This window comes from Neolamprologus multifasciatus, chromosome 16 (assembly GCF_963576455.1).
Source record: "Neolamprologus multifasciatus chromosome 16, fNeoMul1.2, whole genome shotgun sequence".
Taxonomy (NCBI): Eukaryota; Metazoa; Chordata; class Actinopteri; order Cichliformes; family Cichlidae; genus Neolamprologus; species Neolamprologus multifasciatus.
In genome coordinates, this window is record NC_140454.1 from 13,329,801 (window position 1) to 13,349,259 (window position 19,459).

At 39.6% G+C, this 19,459-nt stretch overlaps 1 protein-coding gene across 20 annotated transcripts in view; it reads right to left on the reverse strand.

Moving 5' to 3' along the window:
- mycbp2 (MYC binding protein 2) overlaps nucleotides 1-19,459 on the reverse strand; it is a 61,730-nt gene that overhangs the window by 41,268 nt on the left and 1,003 nt on the right. For all 20 annotated transcript variants that reach the window (XM_085134482.1, XM_085134490.1, XM_085134486.1 and 17 more), the window contains exons 2-16: nucleotides 17,561-17,636; nucleotides 9,953-10,168; nucleotides 9,466-9,619; nucleotides 9,069-9,265; nucleotides 7,775-8,017; nucleotides 7,383-7,454; nucleotides 7,084-7,180; nucleotides 6,914-6,987; nucleotides 4,106-4,244; nucleotides 3,807-3,883; nucleotides 2,401-2,605; nucleotides 2,134-2,298; nucleotides 1,832-1,990; nucleotides 1,496-1,700; nucleotides 1,214-1,359 (exon numbers count right to left, since the gene is read on the reverse strand). In XM_085134482.1, coding sequence (XP_084990608.1) covers nucleotides 1,214-1,359; nucleotides 1,496-1,700; nucleotides 1,832-1,990; nucleotides 2,134-2,298; nucleotides 2,401-2,605; nucleotides 3,807-3,883; nucleotides 4,106-4,244; nucleotides 6,914-6,987; nucleotides 7,084-7,180; nucleotides 7,383-7,454; nucleotides 7,775-8,017; nucleotides 9,069-9,265; nucleotides 9,466-9,619; nucleotides 9,953-10,168; nucleotides 17,561-17,636 — 2,225 coding nt within the window. The remainder of the gene's footprint in view (nucleotides 1-1,213; nucleotides 1,360-1,495; nucleotides 1,701-1,831; nucleotides 1,991-2,133; nucleotides 2,299-2,400; nucleotides 2,606-3,806; nucleotides 3,884-4,105; nucleotides 4,245-6,913; nucleotides 6,988-7,083; nucleotides 7,181-7,382; nucleotides 7,455-7,774; nucleotides 8,018-9,068; nucleotides 9,266-9,465; nucleotides 9,620-9,952; nucleotides 10,169-17,560; nucleotides 17,637-19,459) is intronic.

Consider the following 19,459-nt stretch of genomic DNA (forward strand, 5'->3'; position numbering starts at 1 on the left):
AAAAACAACAAGCTCCTTGCTATTTGGCAAAAAAAAAAAAAACTACAAGATTAAACTTTGCTAAAGAACGAGAAAAGAAATGTGATGTCTATTGAGAGCACACATTCTTCAGTCAGATGACACCAAGATAAATCTGCTCAGCTTAAATAAGACCACAACTACAACAGTCAATGCAATGACCAGCAGCGAAGCAGTGAGGTGGGAGTGCGATAATAAGGGGCAGCATGAGAGCTAAAGGTCTTGGGGAGAGAACATTTATAGATGGCAACCATAAATGCCTGTGGATATACTAAAATACTGGCTGACAAGATAGCACCTGGTCTCCAGAACCCTTCCAGCATAACAACAATTCGAAGCACAATGCCAAAAACCACACAAGAGGAGAAACTATGAGCTGAGAAACCATCTCGCCTCACTCGAATCCAACAGAACACCTTTGGGGAGTCTTAAAGAGAAAAATGGAGCAACATAACCACTCTAGAAAAGAGCAGCTAAAACTATTTGTCTCTGAAGAGCAGATTTTTCTTTCCCGAAATTTTGTGCAAAGAGCTGTGAAAAGCCATCATTCTAAAAAGTTGAACCTTTTGTTTCATAAAAAAGGAAGAACAACCTTACTGTAAAGCATTTACTGCAAAGTGAATCGTTTGATACTTTAGCAACACTGCACAGGCGTGTACTCACTTCTGTTATGTTGACAGAATTGCAGCCTCTAATTTAGAACTGCCAGACCACAGGGTAGTGCTGTTATGCACCGCCATCCTCTGTATTTACCACGACTGGATGCCACAGAATAACCACATATACCTCTACTCTCAGCAGTCCATGTAACTTCGTGTTCTCCTGTTTATGCGGGAAATGTTATATCCTGCAGCTTAACAATGCTGCGTGCCACTGTTGCTCTCCCAAATGCAGGTGTAAACCATGCAGATGACTCAAGGACTTCTTGGAAATACCGTTTCTTTATTTCTCACTGTGATTGGCAGAGCAATTTCAGAACGACGAGATATGTGGCACGCAGAGAGTCCTTTTTTTTTTTTTTTTTTTTTAAATCCTTACTTGAATATTTCATTGCCCACTCCCTTTGCACTTTTACACTCACATGAACCAAAATAGCATGGGCAGTTCTTTGGCTAGCTCCTTGCATATGTCACTGCGCCAACACGATTAAAATCTGGGCTTTAAGTAATATGCTGGAAGATATCATTTAGCATACCTAACAACAGGTCCAATGGAATCATCTCCTTCACAGCGTCAAAGATGCCTCTCTGCCTGGCCTCCTGACCATCAAGCTCCCTGGCACAGGCTTTGCAACAGCCACACGCTGAGCAGCCAGACTCTCCAGATCCACAGCCACAGATACTGGTTCAAAGTAAACAAACAAAACAGATATTCATATCACTTTTTTTTTTTAATGCAGTTAAAAAGATCCCATCAGTCATGAGTATTTTCTTTGGTTCCTAAGAACACAGATGCTGTCCTGACATAAGTCTCTTACCCTCCCGGCACTCTGTCTGGTCGTCCACTACTGACACAACTGGCACCGTAGCCAGTGCAGTCTCCACACACTGTGCAAACCATGCACTGGTCCAATTTCCACTTGTGCATGCCTGGCTGGCACATCATGCTCTTCTCTTCCTTCTCCTCCAACTCATCCTCTAGGTCCTCATCCATGGCTGTGGCCATGTTCTCAACACCAAATGCTACAACAGATATGTCCACAAAAAAAGAAAATCATCAGATCGATCACAATTTAAAGTAGTACTTAAGTGGAAAACTCAAATTGAGTGATTTTATTATGTTTATCTGTCTGTGTGTTTGTCCATCTTCTCACCTTTTCCTGCCTGGCTCATGGCTCCGGTGTCTCTACCACACTGGCCTTTGTTATTCACCCCAAACGTCCACACTTCACCGTTTTTGGTCAGAACACATGTGTGAGCCTTACCCATGGCAACCTGAGTTACAAAATGACCTTTGAGGTCTGTCACCTGACCTGTAGAGAGGAAAATAATATTGAAAATAAAGATTTTAGAGAATGAGCAATTCTTTTGGACACAAATTTTAATTATTGTAGAGCGTTGATTAGACCAGACAAGGAAATGTTGAAATATCTATGCTCCGTTTCTGTCAACTCACAGGTGCTGTCACTGTATATAGCATCTTTGCCAAACATGTAGAGTTCTCCATCCTTGGTGACAATGCTGCTGCTGCCATTGTTGCATGCTGTGTACACGGCTGTCTTGGTCTCCAGTTTGATCATCTTCTTGGGCTTGTACGGCTTGGGCTGTCTACGACTTTTAGCTGGAAAAAAAAGAACACAACAGACATCACATTTAGCTTCTCAGCCAAGTTGGCTTTCATTCCGATTTTAAAAAAGTGAATGTTTGAAAACAGTCATCTCACTAGATTCTCCATCTTCCCCTTTGCTGGCAGACCCTGTGAAGAATACACTTCCATCTTCAGCCACTAGCAGCGCATGAGAACCATCATGGCCGACTGAGAACTGGACAATCTTCGGAGATTTCGTAACGGGCAATTCCACCCATTTCCCTGCTGATGGGCCACCCTGTTTTATACCCAGACTCTGGTATTTTCCTGTATAGTAGATCTAAAATAAAACACAAGGAGACTCATTTAAACACAAGCAAAAAGACTGAAAACAGTTTGGGTTTTAAAAGAAAATTTAGGATTACAAAATGTTAGTCTGAGGCTCTTATACTAAAGTTTGTTTGTGTGTATGCTGCCAATTCAAATACAAGAGCTTTTAGTCATATATGTACAAAGTCTGGTGTGGTATGCAAAAGAATTTTTATGACTCAGATTATCCGGCACTCACTTTGGAAACAACTCCACTACCTCCAGTAGCATTTGAGAGAACAGTAGCATGAATTAAGCATACCCAATCTGGGTCATGAGTTAAATGCTTATACTTTCTTATAGATAAAATTCATCTGTTCCCATTGTACCCATCCACTCTGGGTAATATGCAGATAAAATGCGTTGTGAGTTTAGGTCTCTACACAGACAAAGGAATGTGTAACACACAACTACCCTAGACTGCTATCTACTGCAGAAGAGAAGCACACTGTGCCACACCTACAAAAAATAAAAAGGCACAAACAATCACACACCCCAAACCACATTCATAGTTAGCATTCTCATCTTATTACACAAGAGAGTATTGTAAACCTCTGATCACTTAATTACTTGTATCGACATTTTTGATAACACCTGTTGATTCTACTCTTATATAAATTCAAAAACTATAGGAAGCTTCTCTTCCAGTCTGCCTTGTTGTGCCTCCCTGAAGTTGCTGACATTGTACTGTAGGGCGAGACTCACTGCATAGCTGGCTGAAATACAGGAACGCCAGTTCAGAAGCTTTTTAGCTCAGCCTGCCTATAACCACTAATAAAGGCTGTGTCCTGACAGCACAAAAAAGGCAGACATTAAGACATAAAAACAACTCTGTAATTTTGTATTATTTAAAGATAATTTAGCTAAGAGGGCTAGCAAACATTTCCTAAACATAAAGGTCTGTCTTATTAGGATTTTGTGCAGCTTGATGTTGGAAAATCTGACTAAGGCTAACTATGTACAGATGTTATAAACTGCAGGAATGTTAAATTGTACGATGGGCTTAATGCAGTCAAACAAGCAGAAACACAACTGAGTCCTTCCCCCACCACAGTTTCACCCTTCAAAGTGCCTGGTCTGTCATTGGCAAGACAAAAGCTCTTAAGCTCAGCAGCTGAAGCTGTTCCAACATTCATTTTTGTTAAACATTTCAGACACGCCACCAGTCTCACCTTTCCCGAGGCAGTTTTCATCAGAGCAAACTCCCTGCCTGCTCCAAGCAACGCTGCCTCTTCATCAAAGCCTGTGCCTGAGAGAAGAACATAGTATTTAGAGCCAAAAACACAAGGGGACAGGATTGGAAGTACTGTTCACCATTTAAATAAAAAAAAAAAAATCCCATTAAGTTGTAAGAAATTTTTGATACATTTGCAACCTTGCAAACACAAGTATACTGCAGAATGCTTTCAGCAGGTATACAAAAGCATGTGAAGCTTTATTACACATATTATCTGTATTTTGCATCACTTACTGATGATGTGCAGATCCTTCTCGAGGTCAAAAAGAGAGATGCCACAAGCGTGCAGGCATTTCCTTGCCAGCTTAAGCTGCAGTTCCTGCTGCAGGGCCGGGTCTGAACTCATAGTATAGATCCGTACTACAAAACCGTCCTGCAGGAAAGAACACAGCTTAGCTTCATGGCACAACATTGCAACAGTGTCACGTATGGTCCAGGCCCATTTAACAAAAGACACTTCTGTTTAAAGAAAATGCATCCCTGCTCCAATCATTACAATGGGTCACACCCAAAGTGATTAACTAATGAACTGCATGAAGAATCAATTACTCATTCATTACAACTTATTAGCTAGTCTGCTGACTTAGCCTCTGGGGATAACGGACAATATTTTGGGGGCTTTCAGTGTGGACATCCAGCCCAAAGCTTCTGTCTCCATCTGCTCATCATTGTGTATATTAAAGCACATTCAATCACTCTTTTGCTTTTCATGATAGCTGTTTACATGTATGCAGCCAAAGCCCTCATAAATAAAGTCAATAGATTTTGGACTACAAACAGAAAACAAAAAGTTTTAGGTACAAAAAATCTTGTCCATTCTTCACAGGTTCTACTTATTAATCAACTCAGAATTGTGTTTTATATATAAATTAGTGGAGAGAAGTACTGAAAACCCCTTCAGTGACAATATTAATAGCATGGTGTAGGGCGTGACACGCTGATTGATCACATTGATTCATGGCAGAGCGCAGGACATATGACTATGGCCGTGACAATTTACAGAAAAGAAAACAGTAAAAATGGGAAGACCTCGAGGAAATAAGTATAAGATAACAGGGATATAACTGAGGGGTGGATGCTGGGACGTGGGACTATTCTGGTTTTCACTGCGTGGTGATAATGACAGACTCATCTAATGTGCTTTAATTTCCACAGAGCAGAGCACATGGGCCTCAAATCATTAAACTCCAACTATAGGTGGTTTATCACTATGGCTGATCACTATAAATGCATATAGCTTCTGAGCCCCATGCGGTACTCCACCCCCTTTAATTAGTGTAGAAACAGCCTTGCTGCAATGGCAGATATATGGATTTCAGAGACTCCCCTCCCCCACTCACATTACAGAGTGCTTATGCAGATAACTGCTTGAGAGATTAAGCTCTCCAGAGAATACCCACATGTGGTGCCATTTGCCTCACTGCCACACCCACATATACACAACACACACAAACACAGCTGGACCCCCTGTACGGCACAGCTGGTGATCAGCTGAGAGTCTTTTTGGAGTGAGGGAGGGACAGATGCCTCACTGGTCCAGTCAAGTTGAAAAGTTAACCTCATTTTAACTAACAAAAGGAAACTAAACAGATAGCACTGTTAAGAAGGTAAGGATGTCATTGCACAAGTGCGTGTAAAAATGATTTGTCACTATGAGAATTCATACCAGCTGGTATGAAGTGGCCAAAATTCCCCATTCAATTCAAGTTTGACAATTCAAAAGAGAAGCAAAACAATTCTCTGTATAGCCCTTTTTCCATTTGTACCTACTTGGGGCGCTTGGTACGGACTGACACAGGTTTTAAGGTTTTCCATTAAGTGGTAATATCTGGTACCAGGTACTATTTTAGTACCTGAAAGCGATCCGAAAATGTGACGCCAGACTGATTAGCACATCTACCATTGCCTTGATGTCCGCTTTTGTTGTAGCGTTCATGTCACATACAAATTATGTCACGGGATGCTTGGCCGTGTTGTTATAACGACCCCACACACTTAGGTTGTACTCAATTGCAATGGAAAACACACTGAGCCGATCCAAGTAGGTACTAATGGAAGAAGTGCTTCTCTGAGCGAGTCAGTGACTTGTTTTTTGAATCTGGGAACTTCAAGGTCCAAGCATGGTACTCCACTGGTAATCCATAGATGCTATGCAGAGCAGACCAAACAACATATACCGTCCACAGCAGCCACCGTTTTTATGCTTCTCTTAATGCATTCTTGATATCTGATCGCACGCCATAGCGAACGCTGCTGTTTTTCCGTTTGCAAATGTTTCAACTAATTTTCTGTCAGCCTACATACAGCATCATCACTGCTGGCCTCTGCATTGGCTGAATTCCTTAATCCTGCTTTCTGCAGAGCCTAAAAGCTATGCAAATGGCTATAAATGCAGGGCCATAAATCCAGCAGTTGCTTCTGTTGTCAACAGCAAGTTTCTTGATGCTTCCTGTGTAGTCATCAGATGAGTAGGGCAAGACTTCCTGTTCTATCTGCCAGTCACCGTTAATGAAAGCAGATAAATTTCAAAGGCTTAAAGCTAAATCATTGTTTGACAGATGATTTCACAACTGCATTTAGGCGAAATACGCTGCCTCTCTGCCTTGTCATGTTAATGGACAATCTAAGCCTGTTCAAACACGATTTGTCCATTGACCATGGACTATAAGCAAACTACAAATGGAAACCAGATAGCTTCCTGCACCGAAAGCCTTTTACCTTGCCTATAGATTTATATTAATGTGAAGAAATTTGCAACTATCTTAATTCAAAATTCAAATCTACAATTTCATTAGAATTAAAAAGGAAGTGGGTGCATAATAAAGCCAGCTCTCTCCCCTGTGTTTACAGCAGACTCAGCAGTACAGATGCACAGCTAGCTTCTTCAGGGTTTAGTTAAACATGCAGGAAAAACATAGATTTTGCATACTGAATAAATTTCAGTTTTTAAGTTCACCACATTCTTCTAAGAGTCTAAAAAAGATGAAGTGTGTTACTGTAATACTGAATACTGATGGGCTTTAGCAGGAACACTAAACTTACATCTTTGCAGGCTGCAATCTGGTTAATGTATTCTCCATCAGTGAAGATGATGTTCTGTCCATCTGAATGCTGACCTGCAAAATTCAATGTGATGGTTAATATACCTGATATTTTGTTCACTGAAAATTTAATGCCTAATTGAGGTGTTTAAATACAAGTCAATAAATCACCTGGCATTGTAACCGTCCCCTCATGCTCCAGAGTCTCAGGGTTGATCTTCAGGGCCGACATACTGTGGTTACTTGTGTCCCGATACAACAAATACCCCTGAAGACAAAACACAGATGATCAATGAAGTCAATGACTAGCTCCAATCGTGTTTATATACACACGTGTATACGTCCATATATACACGTGTATATAAATACGTACATACACGTACACATATACACATATTTCAACGTTTTCTTTATTCTTATTCAACAAAATGTAAGAAAAATGTGTACATGTCAATATTTGCATTACTCACCTGAGCAAAGCCCAGCCAGGATCTTTTCTCCTTTCGGTTTCTGATTCGAGACGTGGAGTTGTACACGTGGCCCTGTGAGGAATTGAATACACACGAGAAGACAAAAACAAACAGTTACAAGCCTTAAATAAAGTCATACAAAACAAAAAAGGTTTATTTGATGATTTATTTAAATGAAAATGATCTTAATTTTCACTTTTAAAGCACTGCCGTAACAAAGTTGGAAGAAAAACCATGTTGCTCCAAACAAATTTTTTTCCATAAACTTGGTATTTTAAAAAAGATTTTTTGAAGTTTTTTGAAGCCAAGTCATTTTATGACGCTGCAGAAAGCTTTTGAAAAATTCAAGCAATATAACTGCGCAAAGCTGATATGCAGCTCTTGCTACGCACCCTGACAGTGCCACTGTATCCAGAGCCCACTTTGTAGAGTCCATCCTTGCAGAGCAAATACAGGAAGGAACCATCAGTCTGCAGGAGGCAGCGCTCATCTTCATCAATGGTCACCTCCTTCAGGACCCACTTGTTCATCAAGGCTGCACGTTTGATGCCATTTCCAAACCAATCCTGGATCTGAATCTTTCCCACCAGAACAGCCTGTACACTCCTCTGTAACGCGTTCAGTATGGTGGGAACCTGGTGAGATTTAGGAAGACAAGGAGGAAAACTTGCAGTTTCCTGTACATTTTTTTATCTGTGGCATTTTCACACAATCTCCCATGGCAGCCATTACACATATTTCTGATCTTACTGTTAACACAAAAGCAAACAAACACAAAAGAAAAAAAGAAACAGAACATAGACAGGCGCAGACCCACATTTCTCAAAAAGCCTGCCTGCCATTGTGATGATTCATAATCCAGTTAATACATAAAAGATAAGCAAAGAAGGGGAAAAAACAAAAACAAACACAGCCCAGTGTTTATATAGGATAAAATGTGTGAGCCTACAAGTCCCGCTATGCCTCAATCACATGTGGAAATATCATCCAAATGCAGGAAAAGGAGAAGTATGTTTTCAGTCACAAACCCTTTCCACTTATTAGCACTTGCTGTTCAACTTGGCAAAGAATTCGAAAGAACAGCTTGGTATAGAGCAGAGGAAATAAAAAAAAACAGTGCAAAAGACAAGCTATGGACAGAAAAACAGAAGAACGACTAATTGGCGGAAGAATGCAGTCAGGGTAAAATAATCAAACCGGAGATCAGAGCAGCCTGACATTTTCCAAAACTCAATTTGTTCTGTCCAGACACTGCCCTGAGTCTCCCTGCACTGAGAAACGCATGGAGCCAGGTTACTTTATCCACTTCAGCATGCACTTTGGTAATCAAAAACATGTTTACCAATATGGAGCACATGAGAGAAGGGTTACATGTTCTGGTGGAAAATGTTTAGAAACTGAAAAGATCATATTCAACGGATTCCAGCTTGTGCTTAACCAAAGAGGATCACATAAATGTCTACTTCCAAGACATTTGACTGAGATTTAAACAGATGATCATGACAAAATATTGTGAAATCTCAGAAGGTACTTGTTCTAGAAGCACATAACAAAAAAGTACAAAGACTAGAGTGGACTGACACTCTTCTTACATTGTCTTTGATTTTGAAAATAAATCGTAGACATGTAAAAAGAGTTAAGACACACGTGTACAATCAGTCAAATTTGTTTGAATTATTTGCTTACCTGTATTGTCTGGCAGGCATGACTGCCATTATTTGTAAGAATGGCAGAAACTGCCTGGAGGATCTTCCCCGTGTCTCCCCAGGCCACCACCAGACTGAAGAGGCAGGCACAGGACAGCGCAGTGATGGCCTGTCCCGTTGGGTCATTGGGTCCTGTGCTCCGAACCGTGGTCTCCAACAACAACTGGAAAAGAGACTCTGGCAAAGCAAAACAAATGGTTGGAAGGTTGGCCATCTGAGGAAACAATTAAAGTGTAATATCTAAAGATGGCTGAACAAAGTAATAACGACAAACGTTATATATTTGGTAGATTCAACATAAAAATAAGCATTTTATACTTCAAATACAATATGCTAATTACATTAGAATGCATTAGACAGTACACATACTGCTTTACCTAACACATCAGGTGGCTCAGTCTGGAAGCCCTCAGGCTGTTGTCCCTGCAGCATGTCCAGCAAGGCCTGCAGGCTACGCAGGCACAGCAGAGGGTGAGAGAACCGAGTCTCTTTTATCAGCTCAAAAACCCCACACAGGCCAATGCCAATGATCTGCAGATACACCAAAGGAACACAGTTTCCTTCAGTTTCAACAACGCACTCCAAGTTAAATTGCTTTCTTTTATATATTTTACAATAAACAGATGAACATGCCCTAAAAGGTTTGAAGTGGATGTTTACAGTCAATGCCACTACATCTGATCAGGGCCCCACAGCATGCAGAGGACTACGAAGGACTGGTAACACAAACCTCAATTATGACAATAAAAACGATAAGCCCTAAAGGATCTCACAGATCCATCAAAAGAATACGCTGGCTCGCTTTAGTAGGAAGTGCAGCTACCAACAACATAAGCAGCTGATATTGCTCTTCCCTGCTTATACCTTTGGCAGCTTCACGGCTGGTTCGCGGTACTCCTCCTCCTCCTCGCTGTCTGAGTCGCCGCTCTGTACTGAGCTCCTGGAGGCCAGCGCCAGGGAGGCCTCTCTTTGCTGCCAGTCCAGCACACAGTGCCGCACGTTGCAGTAGACATTGAATGCAGAAGGGTTGCTGTGTAGCTTGATGTCTGGCACGCAGAGTGCTCCATCTAGACTCTCGGCCTGTGTGGAAACAAGAGTGAGGAGGGTCGGTTAGAAAATCCTCATTATAAACCACATTTATAAACTGTAACATCAATATTTATAGTAAAATTCAATACACTTTGGTACAGTAAAATAACTGCTGTACATTGACAAGTGGGTAATCCATTCCTCCTTTGTGTACCTCATGACTCAGTTACTTTAGAAGGAATTTAATTTGGCCCACTGACGATACCCTCCCCACTTCTAAAGCACATTGCTTACTGACCACAACAAATGAGGTAAGAATCCCTCAGAGAAAATCTCCCTAAATCTACACCTCAGGGACTCTGTGCAGATGTTTTCTGTTACATTCAATTTGAAACAAAATTATATAACCAAAATAAATTGGGAGTGTAAGACGTCTGCTGAACACCATATTTACACGGTTAGTTCCATCACTGTCCTCTCACGTGGTGACTGTAAAAATAAAGAACTCTTCATTTTGCTTCGGACTCCTAAGGACACTTGCTTTGTACAGACTAGGCGAGCGTTTCCCAATTTCAAGAACCGCTCAAGACCATTTTCGCGGTTGCAAAATTAATTACATTAATTTTGCAACCGCGAAAATGGTAATTAATTAAATAATTAATTAAATAATTAATTACCAGAATTAATTATATTTAATAATTTAATAATAATTATTTAATAATAATATTTAATTAATTAAATATTCTGCATAAACAGTGCACAAACGTGTCCTTTGGTCCACTTAGTTTGAGCTGAACTTAAAAGTTAAACTGAAAAAATGCTTAAGGATGTCTTTGCAACAAAAAAAGTGGTGAAATTAAAGTTTTAAAAGGCAGTCAAGAGACAGATGACAAATGAAATAAGCTGGCATGGCCAAATTATTTCTAAAAAAAAAGAAAAAAGATAATAAACGTAAATCATCACTGTTGTGCAGTGAGGTGAGAAATTTAAAGCGGATAATTCTTCAATTAAAAATATTTTTAAAAATCCTCATTATGTTACACAATTATAATTAAAAGGTTCAATTCTTAACACTGAACAGGCAAACAGTCTACAATCTCTACCCATGCCTACTGGGATTAGAAACAAAAAGACATTTTAGAGAAGTCTTGCTGATGGTGCCTCTTGCATGTTGTTTAATTGTGTTACACTAAGTGCTGTTTGTAATATCAAGTCAGCCATCACTGATGTAAACGAGTTGGACCAGTCAACAGGGAGAATTTGCATCCTAATCATTACATCAAAGCTTAAGGACTCCAATCCAAATAATCACTGGAGAAACTACAGCTCACAGAGAAACTTGATAAACTAACTGATAAGCTTTCACCATCCCACCAAGCAAAGCATTTTGAACTACAGTCCTGAGGCAACCTCTAGAGAATCACATTGATCGATTGTCCCTCTCTCCCAGTGTTGCGCTTTTGGCATCACAGTCACAGAGGGTGATGTCATCTATTTGGGAAGAAAGGTCATTCATTTTCAGCTCAAATCAGCCTCCAGCCCTCATCTAACACTTCTGTCTCCTGCTCTCCTACCTAGCCTCTTGTGACCAAGTGACTGTGCAGTATTTACAAAGGAGCACATTGTCTGCACAGAGCACTTAAAGCCTTTTAGAACACAGAAGACTGTAACAACCCATGAAGCAAGGAAAATATGATTTCTGAGGAGATAAAGTAAAAACCGAAGGGTAAGGTACATCAAAATCCTGCATGATGAAGCTGAGGGTTTAATGCAAGAAGCTCAGCAGTTTTGGCCCGTCTCTACAAGAACTGGATACCAAGACATTTATTGTTTGATTAATATTTATACAATATTTTTTTTTGTGTCTTGCTTCCAAACCGTTCAAGCTTCAACCCTATATTAATAAGCACGAAGACGTTATTAGACTAGATGGTCATCGGATTAAATGTAATTCAAAGATTTGGAGTTAATACTAATTAATCTGAAATGCAAACAGGTACTTAAATTACAACATAAATTCGTGCCTAATGGTTTGTTACTTTATAAATGTTCTTAAATACAAAAAAGAAGGGGGAAAAAAATGTGGTTATATCATGTATCAATTATGTGAATAAAAATGATTTATATGATCAATACAATACGTTCTGATCGCTATAGACAGATTGCAGTAGCTTTTATTTAATTTTTAACTGTTACTTCTGCAGCTCATCTCTGTATGACAGCACTAGGCTTTGAGACATATTTGAAGTAGCAGCCAAACTCAATATTGTGCGTTCACATGCAGCATCCTTCACCAAAATAGCTTTTTACACCATCACTACAAGAGCCGCAATAGTATAATGATAAATTAAATTTTTCAGAAGCATTACTCATCATTTCATGCCATTTGAGAGAGCAGTGTGGAGAGCACCATCATGGAGAGTGGTATAGAATTCCCATATATGTTTGCAATACATTAGCAGTCCTAAGCTACTGCAACCAACCCTTTACTGAGCAACAAGACGTCATGGACCACAGATGACAGATAAATTGAAGACAAGGTATCGTCCATAGCATCATGAATTTCCTAACAGATGTACTCTAAAACAAGTTCAAACCAAACCCCAGTCAGCCTAGCAACTGTCTGTTTTAACTCAAGCTTTTTAACTCAAGAATCTGTACATGCTAAAAGGTGGCCTTTGATGTAGCATTTGATCAGAAAGACAGAAAAAATAAAATAAGCTGTGAATTTTAAACCAGGCTATGTGTCCACCATCAGTTACCATGGTGATCTAGCCAGTTTAAGTGAGAGCTATCTTCAGCTACTTCCAACAATGTAAACTCTGACATGAAGTTCAGCATACTTTGCTAACCCATTAATCAGGGTTTTATACCACGTTCCTGGTCTTTTGACAGATCACCTCTGTCTGCTAGACCAGCGGTCGTCAACCTTTTTTGCGCCACGGACCGGTTTATGCCCAACAATATTTTCATGGACCGGTCTTTAAGGTGTCGCGGATAAATACAAAAAAATAAAACTAGTACCGGTACCGAAAAAAAGATTTATTCATAACACACGTGAAAACTGAGTTAACGATAAAAACGATAACAAAATAACGCTGAAAACCGATAAAAACCCTGAAAACTATACATTTCACACCTGAGCCTCAACTCTCGTGGCCCGGTACCAAACGACTCACGGTACCAGTCCGAGGCCCGGGGGTTGGGGACCGCTGAGCTAGACATCCAAGCCTACCTAGCAGTGATTTACATTTGTGATTAGGGTGAAATGTCTCAATCAGCGATTTCAGAAATGTTACGCTACATTTGTTCTGTTTGTTTGTTAGAGCCTGAAACATGGTCCTCCTCACGATGAAAGTCCAAACTGCATGTGACAGGTTTCTCTGTGCTGACCGTTCCCAATTTAAACTTGTCAAATAACCAGAAACATAATCAAAAGTGACACCATTAAAACGTGATCATAAACAACTGCAGAGTCAAGCATGCAAAACTCACCATGCTGCTTAGGTTTTGTATTTTTCTTCTAACTTTCAAACCACAACTACCCGTGACCCAAACACACTCCTCAATTAAGTTTCTTCCGTTTCTATTCAATGATGATTTAATGGCCATCTAAAAGCTTTGAAAAGGTTGGTACACAGCCCTTGACTGCACTTAAGGAAAGCCTCACATTTTTGCTTGCTGGCTTTATGGGGAAAAAAAATAATAATAATAATGAAAACAAGAATAAAAGCACCATCTTCCAGAGGAGAGGCTTTCACAGAGGGCCTGCTGGTTTCCACTCCCATGCTAACGGAGTTAAACAGATTTATTAAAAAAAAAATGTCATAGCTTTGTCCTGCAGTTTCTTCCTGTTGGTTGCACATAATATCATAAATAAGATCAATCATCAGCTCAAAGAGCATCTTTGATTTGAGGTATTTAGTTCTGTCAGCACATTCCCCAAAGAAGGAAATGAGCAATGACGCTTCAGCCTACAATATTAATTAAAAATAAAAATAAAAATGAATTTGCAGAATTGCTTTTGTTCAATTTTGAGGAAGTCAAACAGGAAATCTCTAGATAGACTTTCTACAAAAATCTGTGATTAAGATTGATATAGACTTTTTTGTAATAAACAGATCAGTGATGGGAAACAGCCTCAAAATTCAACATTTAAGAAACTTTGCTATAATTATATTTATGATGATACAGAAAATACTGAACATTTTATCGATTACTGAAGCTTGCAGGGCAGTAGCATTTATTAGTCCAAATGAAATGAAGGCCATCTTCCAGCCTTCTTTTCCAATGAGCCGCTGTCATTGATGACAGAGTACCTCATTCAAAATGTGAATCTACTGCTTCTAAGTGCCAGCAGCATTACAGAGAAATAGTAGTGACACAGCATTATATGCAGTGTCACAGAATAAGCCAAATGTAATGTAGGCACAAAAGTAGTAAGATAGCATCTTAACATTTTATTTTAACCATGACTAAAGTGACATCTCCTTGTAACCATTCAAGAACTGAGCAATACTGTCAACTGAAATTGAAAAATATTTTCCACCTGGTTTTTTCTTGGTCCCAGCTTTTGATTACTAAAGCCCTCCTTTTCCACCACACAACCATGTCATTAGTTTCCATCCACGTTTGTTCTTCCTTTTGACAGGAGTGCTCCAGCAACGCTTGATTGAGTGACTAGTTTACTTTTAGGTTAATCACCAGTTCTATCATCCCCCCTTTTACGTCCCTTCAGAGCCTGGATATACTGAACCGTGTGTTTTTGACTTAAGTGGTCAAACAAGTTTGTTGTTTTCACCTTTAGCTAGAAAAGCTTTATTGGATATTTGGCAAAATACTGTGCTTTGTTGAAGGGCATACCTTCCTTTTTAGGTACTAAATTGTCACTCGAGGTTGATGCACTGCTCTCATTCTCAGACATGTCTGGGCTTGTGTTGTCATCCTGCCTAGGGAATTATTACTTTGATCTGAGAGCATCTTATAACCTCCTTTGTTTTTAACCAGTATTAACCCAAATAATATGGCCCAGCTACCCACACCTACTGGTGACATTTGATCACTTCCTTTCCATTTTGATACTTTATGCACGTTAATGTGCTTTGGTATTCATTTCTTCTTCGTTTGCTGAAATGCGTGCAGAAATAGAGACGCTATTGATTATATTTGCCATGTTATTCGTCAAAATTATTTCACATTTCCCATGTATCAAAACATTCATACAGCTACAATGTCAAAAAGTAGTTCAAATACAGGGAGTGGTCACATTTATTTAGTGCGGCAACTAAAGTACATGCAATTGAGGACTGGGGCAAACACATTAACTCTCAACAGTCCCCAGACTTTATTTCCTTCGCATTTATTTATTCATTCATTCATTCATTCATTTTTTAAATGAATTCAATCCAGGTTTTAGATGCCTAACCTTCCCCAGCACTTGCATTATTTCACAAACCACCTGACAAAGCTGGAAATAGTTTGCAGATGCAACGGTCTGAATATTCTGAACTGGAAATGTGCTCTTTATGGAAATTTCCAAACTGTATCTTGCAAGTGCAGAATAGTTGTATATGAATATAACCTTAGGATATACTATTTAGATGTGATGTTTTAGGCATTCCTTTCTTTGAAATCATTAAAGTATTACTTACACAAAAAAAGAACTGCTGCAAGAACACCACATCACCTGTGGTGTGTGACACAGGTAGGGGAGTTCCCAGTGTACAAAGACAGCATCACGTTATCTGCCATAGCATGACTAATTAAGCCCTCACATCTCTTAAATCCACTGAATGAAATGTCTCATGCTCACTGCCCGTGTTTGTCTTTAATAAGACATTATTATACAAGTTTGACAGTATTCTTTTCAGTGTATTACTTTGCACCATTATGTTGGTATTATAATGACAGTTTTTCTAAATGACACAGAAAACACATTTCACTGTACAAAAGACATTACATAATCCTCTTCATTAGGATGATAAGTGTTTATGCTCTGGCTTTATGCTCACTCTACTTTCACATTTGTAAGCACAGAAGCAGACAGGGAGGGGGGAGAGAAAAGCTTTCAAACCACACTCTTGTCTGACTACACGAGTGTCAGAGGCGTGAAAGAGCAAGAGTGAGCACAACACATACAAACAGAGCACGACTGCCAGAGTAACAGCCCACGTTTTTATGCCTCCCTGCCAGCCAGCCTTGCCTACCACACAGAATATCTTATAGCGTTGTGAGCAATTCAACCTGAGCTGACTCGGCCACTCTACGCCGGATTGCTTGTCTGGAGTACTTGAGGAGAAAGATGACAAAAGAAGTCAGAGTAAAGCCTCTTTTCTCTTCTGCTATTATCATGTTAATCTCTTTTGCTTATTCCTGTAAGCTCCTCAAAAACATTTTTAAAAAAGTCTAAGAAATATACGGGAAATCATGAAAGGAGACCACGCTATCAATCACGAGAAAAAAAAAAAAAAAAAAAAAAATAACATGAGACATAATCAAAGGTGACTGTGCTTATTGCAGATTTTGTTATTAGGTCTCACTGAGTTTCACACCTTTTGTTTTTTTTAAGGAGTGACCTGGCCAAGAGGGCAGCAAAAATTGTTACAAACAAAAACCACAGAAACCAAGAGTTGGACAACTTTACAACTGAGTGAAGAAAATGCAGTTTTTATGCAATAAAAAGTCAACTTAAGTCGAATTAACTGGGACTGAACAGCACCAAAGGCAGACTGCAGGAACTCATGGTTTTGTAGTACAAAAAAAGATGAGCAGTCCAAGGTCAAAATGTATAAATCTTAGGATTTGTTAACAAATGCTGGCCCTGCAAGATCTCCATCTGAAAGAGAAACACAACAGCATCCTCTGATGCAGGCTAGGATCCCTCTTTGGAAGGAGGAGACTGAAGCAGGAAACAGTTGTCGTGGAGATGTGGAACACATTAGGTTGCTCGGCAACAGGCCATCACGAACAAGTCAGAGCCACTCCCATGTGTCTCTCATTCCGCCTATCCACCACGTCAGCTTCTTGTGTGGACGGGCTTACTGATGCCCAATCGGCCCGACTTAACAAAAAACAATGTTTGTGCCAAATACCCTCCAGACAACAGAGGAGCTAATCTCGCCTTTAATCTCACCCTTAATCTGTTCAATTCGTTCAATAGAGTTAAGCCAGCTAAAAAGACATACCAACACATTTGCAAACATGGTGGTTACGAAATAAAACTGATGTTTTCATTCACACGAGGAGAGAAATTGAAATACATAAAGCATGTGTTATGCTTATTAAATATTTTAAGGAGCACTGAGAGGGTTATGAGTGATTATTTCCTACTACTTTTTACAGAGTAGTAGCAATGTGAATTAAGGATTTACAAGTACAGCAAAGGTAGTCCAAGTCACAGTTTAATATTGCCTAACAGCTTTTAGACATTAAAGTGCCTCTTACCTTTGTTCTTGATTTGACTTTTGACTTGACCTTCTGTCGCCTTTTAAGTTTCTTCTTACTCAATGCCTTCTTTCCCCTGGAAGCAAACAGTGATCAGTTAGTTTTGCAAAACTGTGCTCTTTTTAAGCAAAAACTCTGGACTTCTTGTCAACATTCAAAGGATGTAGAAGCTTGCTCAAGCTATCATCCAAAGGTGGAAGTGTAAAAATGAAATGTGTGGAAGTGTAAAAATGAAATGCACAATGCACAACTGGATCACTTTATTTTTAAAGCAAAGGTCAACATTGTACTTAAAGAGACAGCACATAGTAACACTTCAGACATGAGGGAAGGTAAACAATTATTCTTCATGCAAGGTTTCAAACTATTTCAATGTCAAAATCTTAAATTCTTTCTAACGTCCCACACAGCTGTGTCGATTTCATTTTTGTTTCACTCTGCAGAGCGAGCAAAGCAGAGATCTATAAGCACAGTTCATCTTGCTTAACCGCTATAAGTGCGTCAGGAAATTCACATTCACTGTTGCCTCTCATATCAAACCTTCCCAAAATAGGCACTAGTTTGTTTCTGCAGAAATTCCCCTTTGATGCCTTTGAGCTGTCACTGAAATCTGTTTTGCAGTGGCTTTTTGTGGCCAGTCTCTCTTACAAATCCACCTGTCAATAAGATGTAATACGAAGCTAGAAATAGAAACACCACTAAAATTAGTCACCACAGTTACTCACTACAAAAAAAAAAAAAAAACATAAAATATTTACAGGTTTTAAGTGTCCTATTTTTTTAACTTAATAGCATAGCTGAATATTGCTTTCCAGCACCATACAAATAGCATGATAGCAGGTCTCAATCAAGGCTGGCAACTCCTTTTTAGCAACTTTCTCCAAAGAGCTTCCAAAACAGGCCAACTGAGCATGCCTATGACTTTTTAAATAAGCACTTTTTAAATAAACATCTGGTGGCAGATGTTAGTTGAAAAGGACATGAGCAACCAACTAGACAGACTGAGGAATTTCTTCTGCCTGCTCCTTCATATACACCAATTAATTCAACATTTGTTTATAAAAACAGAGTAGCGTTCAGCATTATGTTGGTCCTTGGTTAAAGCAACCATTGTCCACACTGAGAACAGCAATTGGATTTGTGAGGGGAGGATGCAGCGATGATCCAGCTATTCAGTCTACAACCTGACTTACTAGAATGACGTAAGTGTATTACCCGCTTATGCTAGAACAGCAAATGAGTTCAGCAAATTCCCCACACATCCTCACCCAAACACGGCTCACGTTTCAAACAAGTGTGAGCACAGTAGCAATAAGCAGTTAATGTTTTGTGCTTGTTTGTTTCTTTATTTGTTTGTTGTTTATTTTTTTAAATAAACAGCAAGCCAAAGTCAGCCTCGTGACTTTTTTCCCTCTGCCTTTAACCGGTTTAAGTTTAAGGTAACCTGGTGAAAGGTCGGGTGCTAGCTCACAATGACGCCGTTGGGCCTAATTAGACACACAACACCACTACTTGGCCGGTAATAATGGGTGACAATGAAGTAAAGTGACAGTTTAATAAATAAATACATAAGTAAACAAATATATTACACAAGTGGGGCGCATGTTTGCATTTAGCCGGATCGCACCTCACTCAAAACATCACAAACTACTCCCATGACAGCTAGCCGGCTAGCTCGTTTTGGACGCGAACCCACCCCACAGAGAGGTTTTTCTCTAGTGGACATGTCTCGAGTAGAAAAAGCTTGCATTTTAGTCACAGTGTATCAGTTCATAGCCGAATCAGTTTGCACCGGGAATGCAAAGCCCTCGCATCAGGGTGAACTAACGTAACGTTAGCTTAGATGGCTCCCATAAGCTAAGGAAGTCGAAGTCAAAATTGCTACCTAGCAAGCTAACC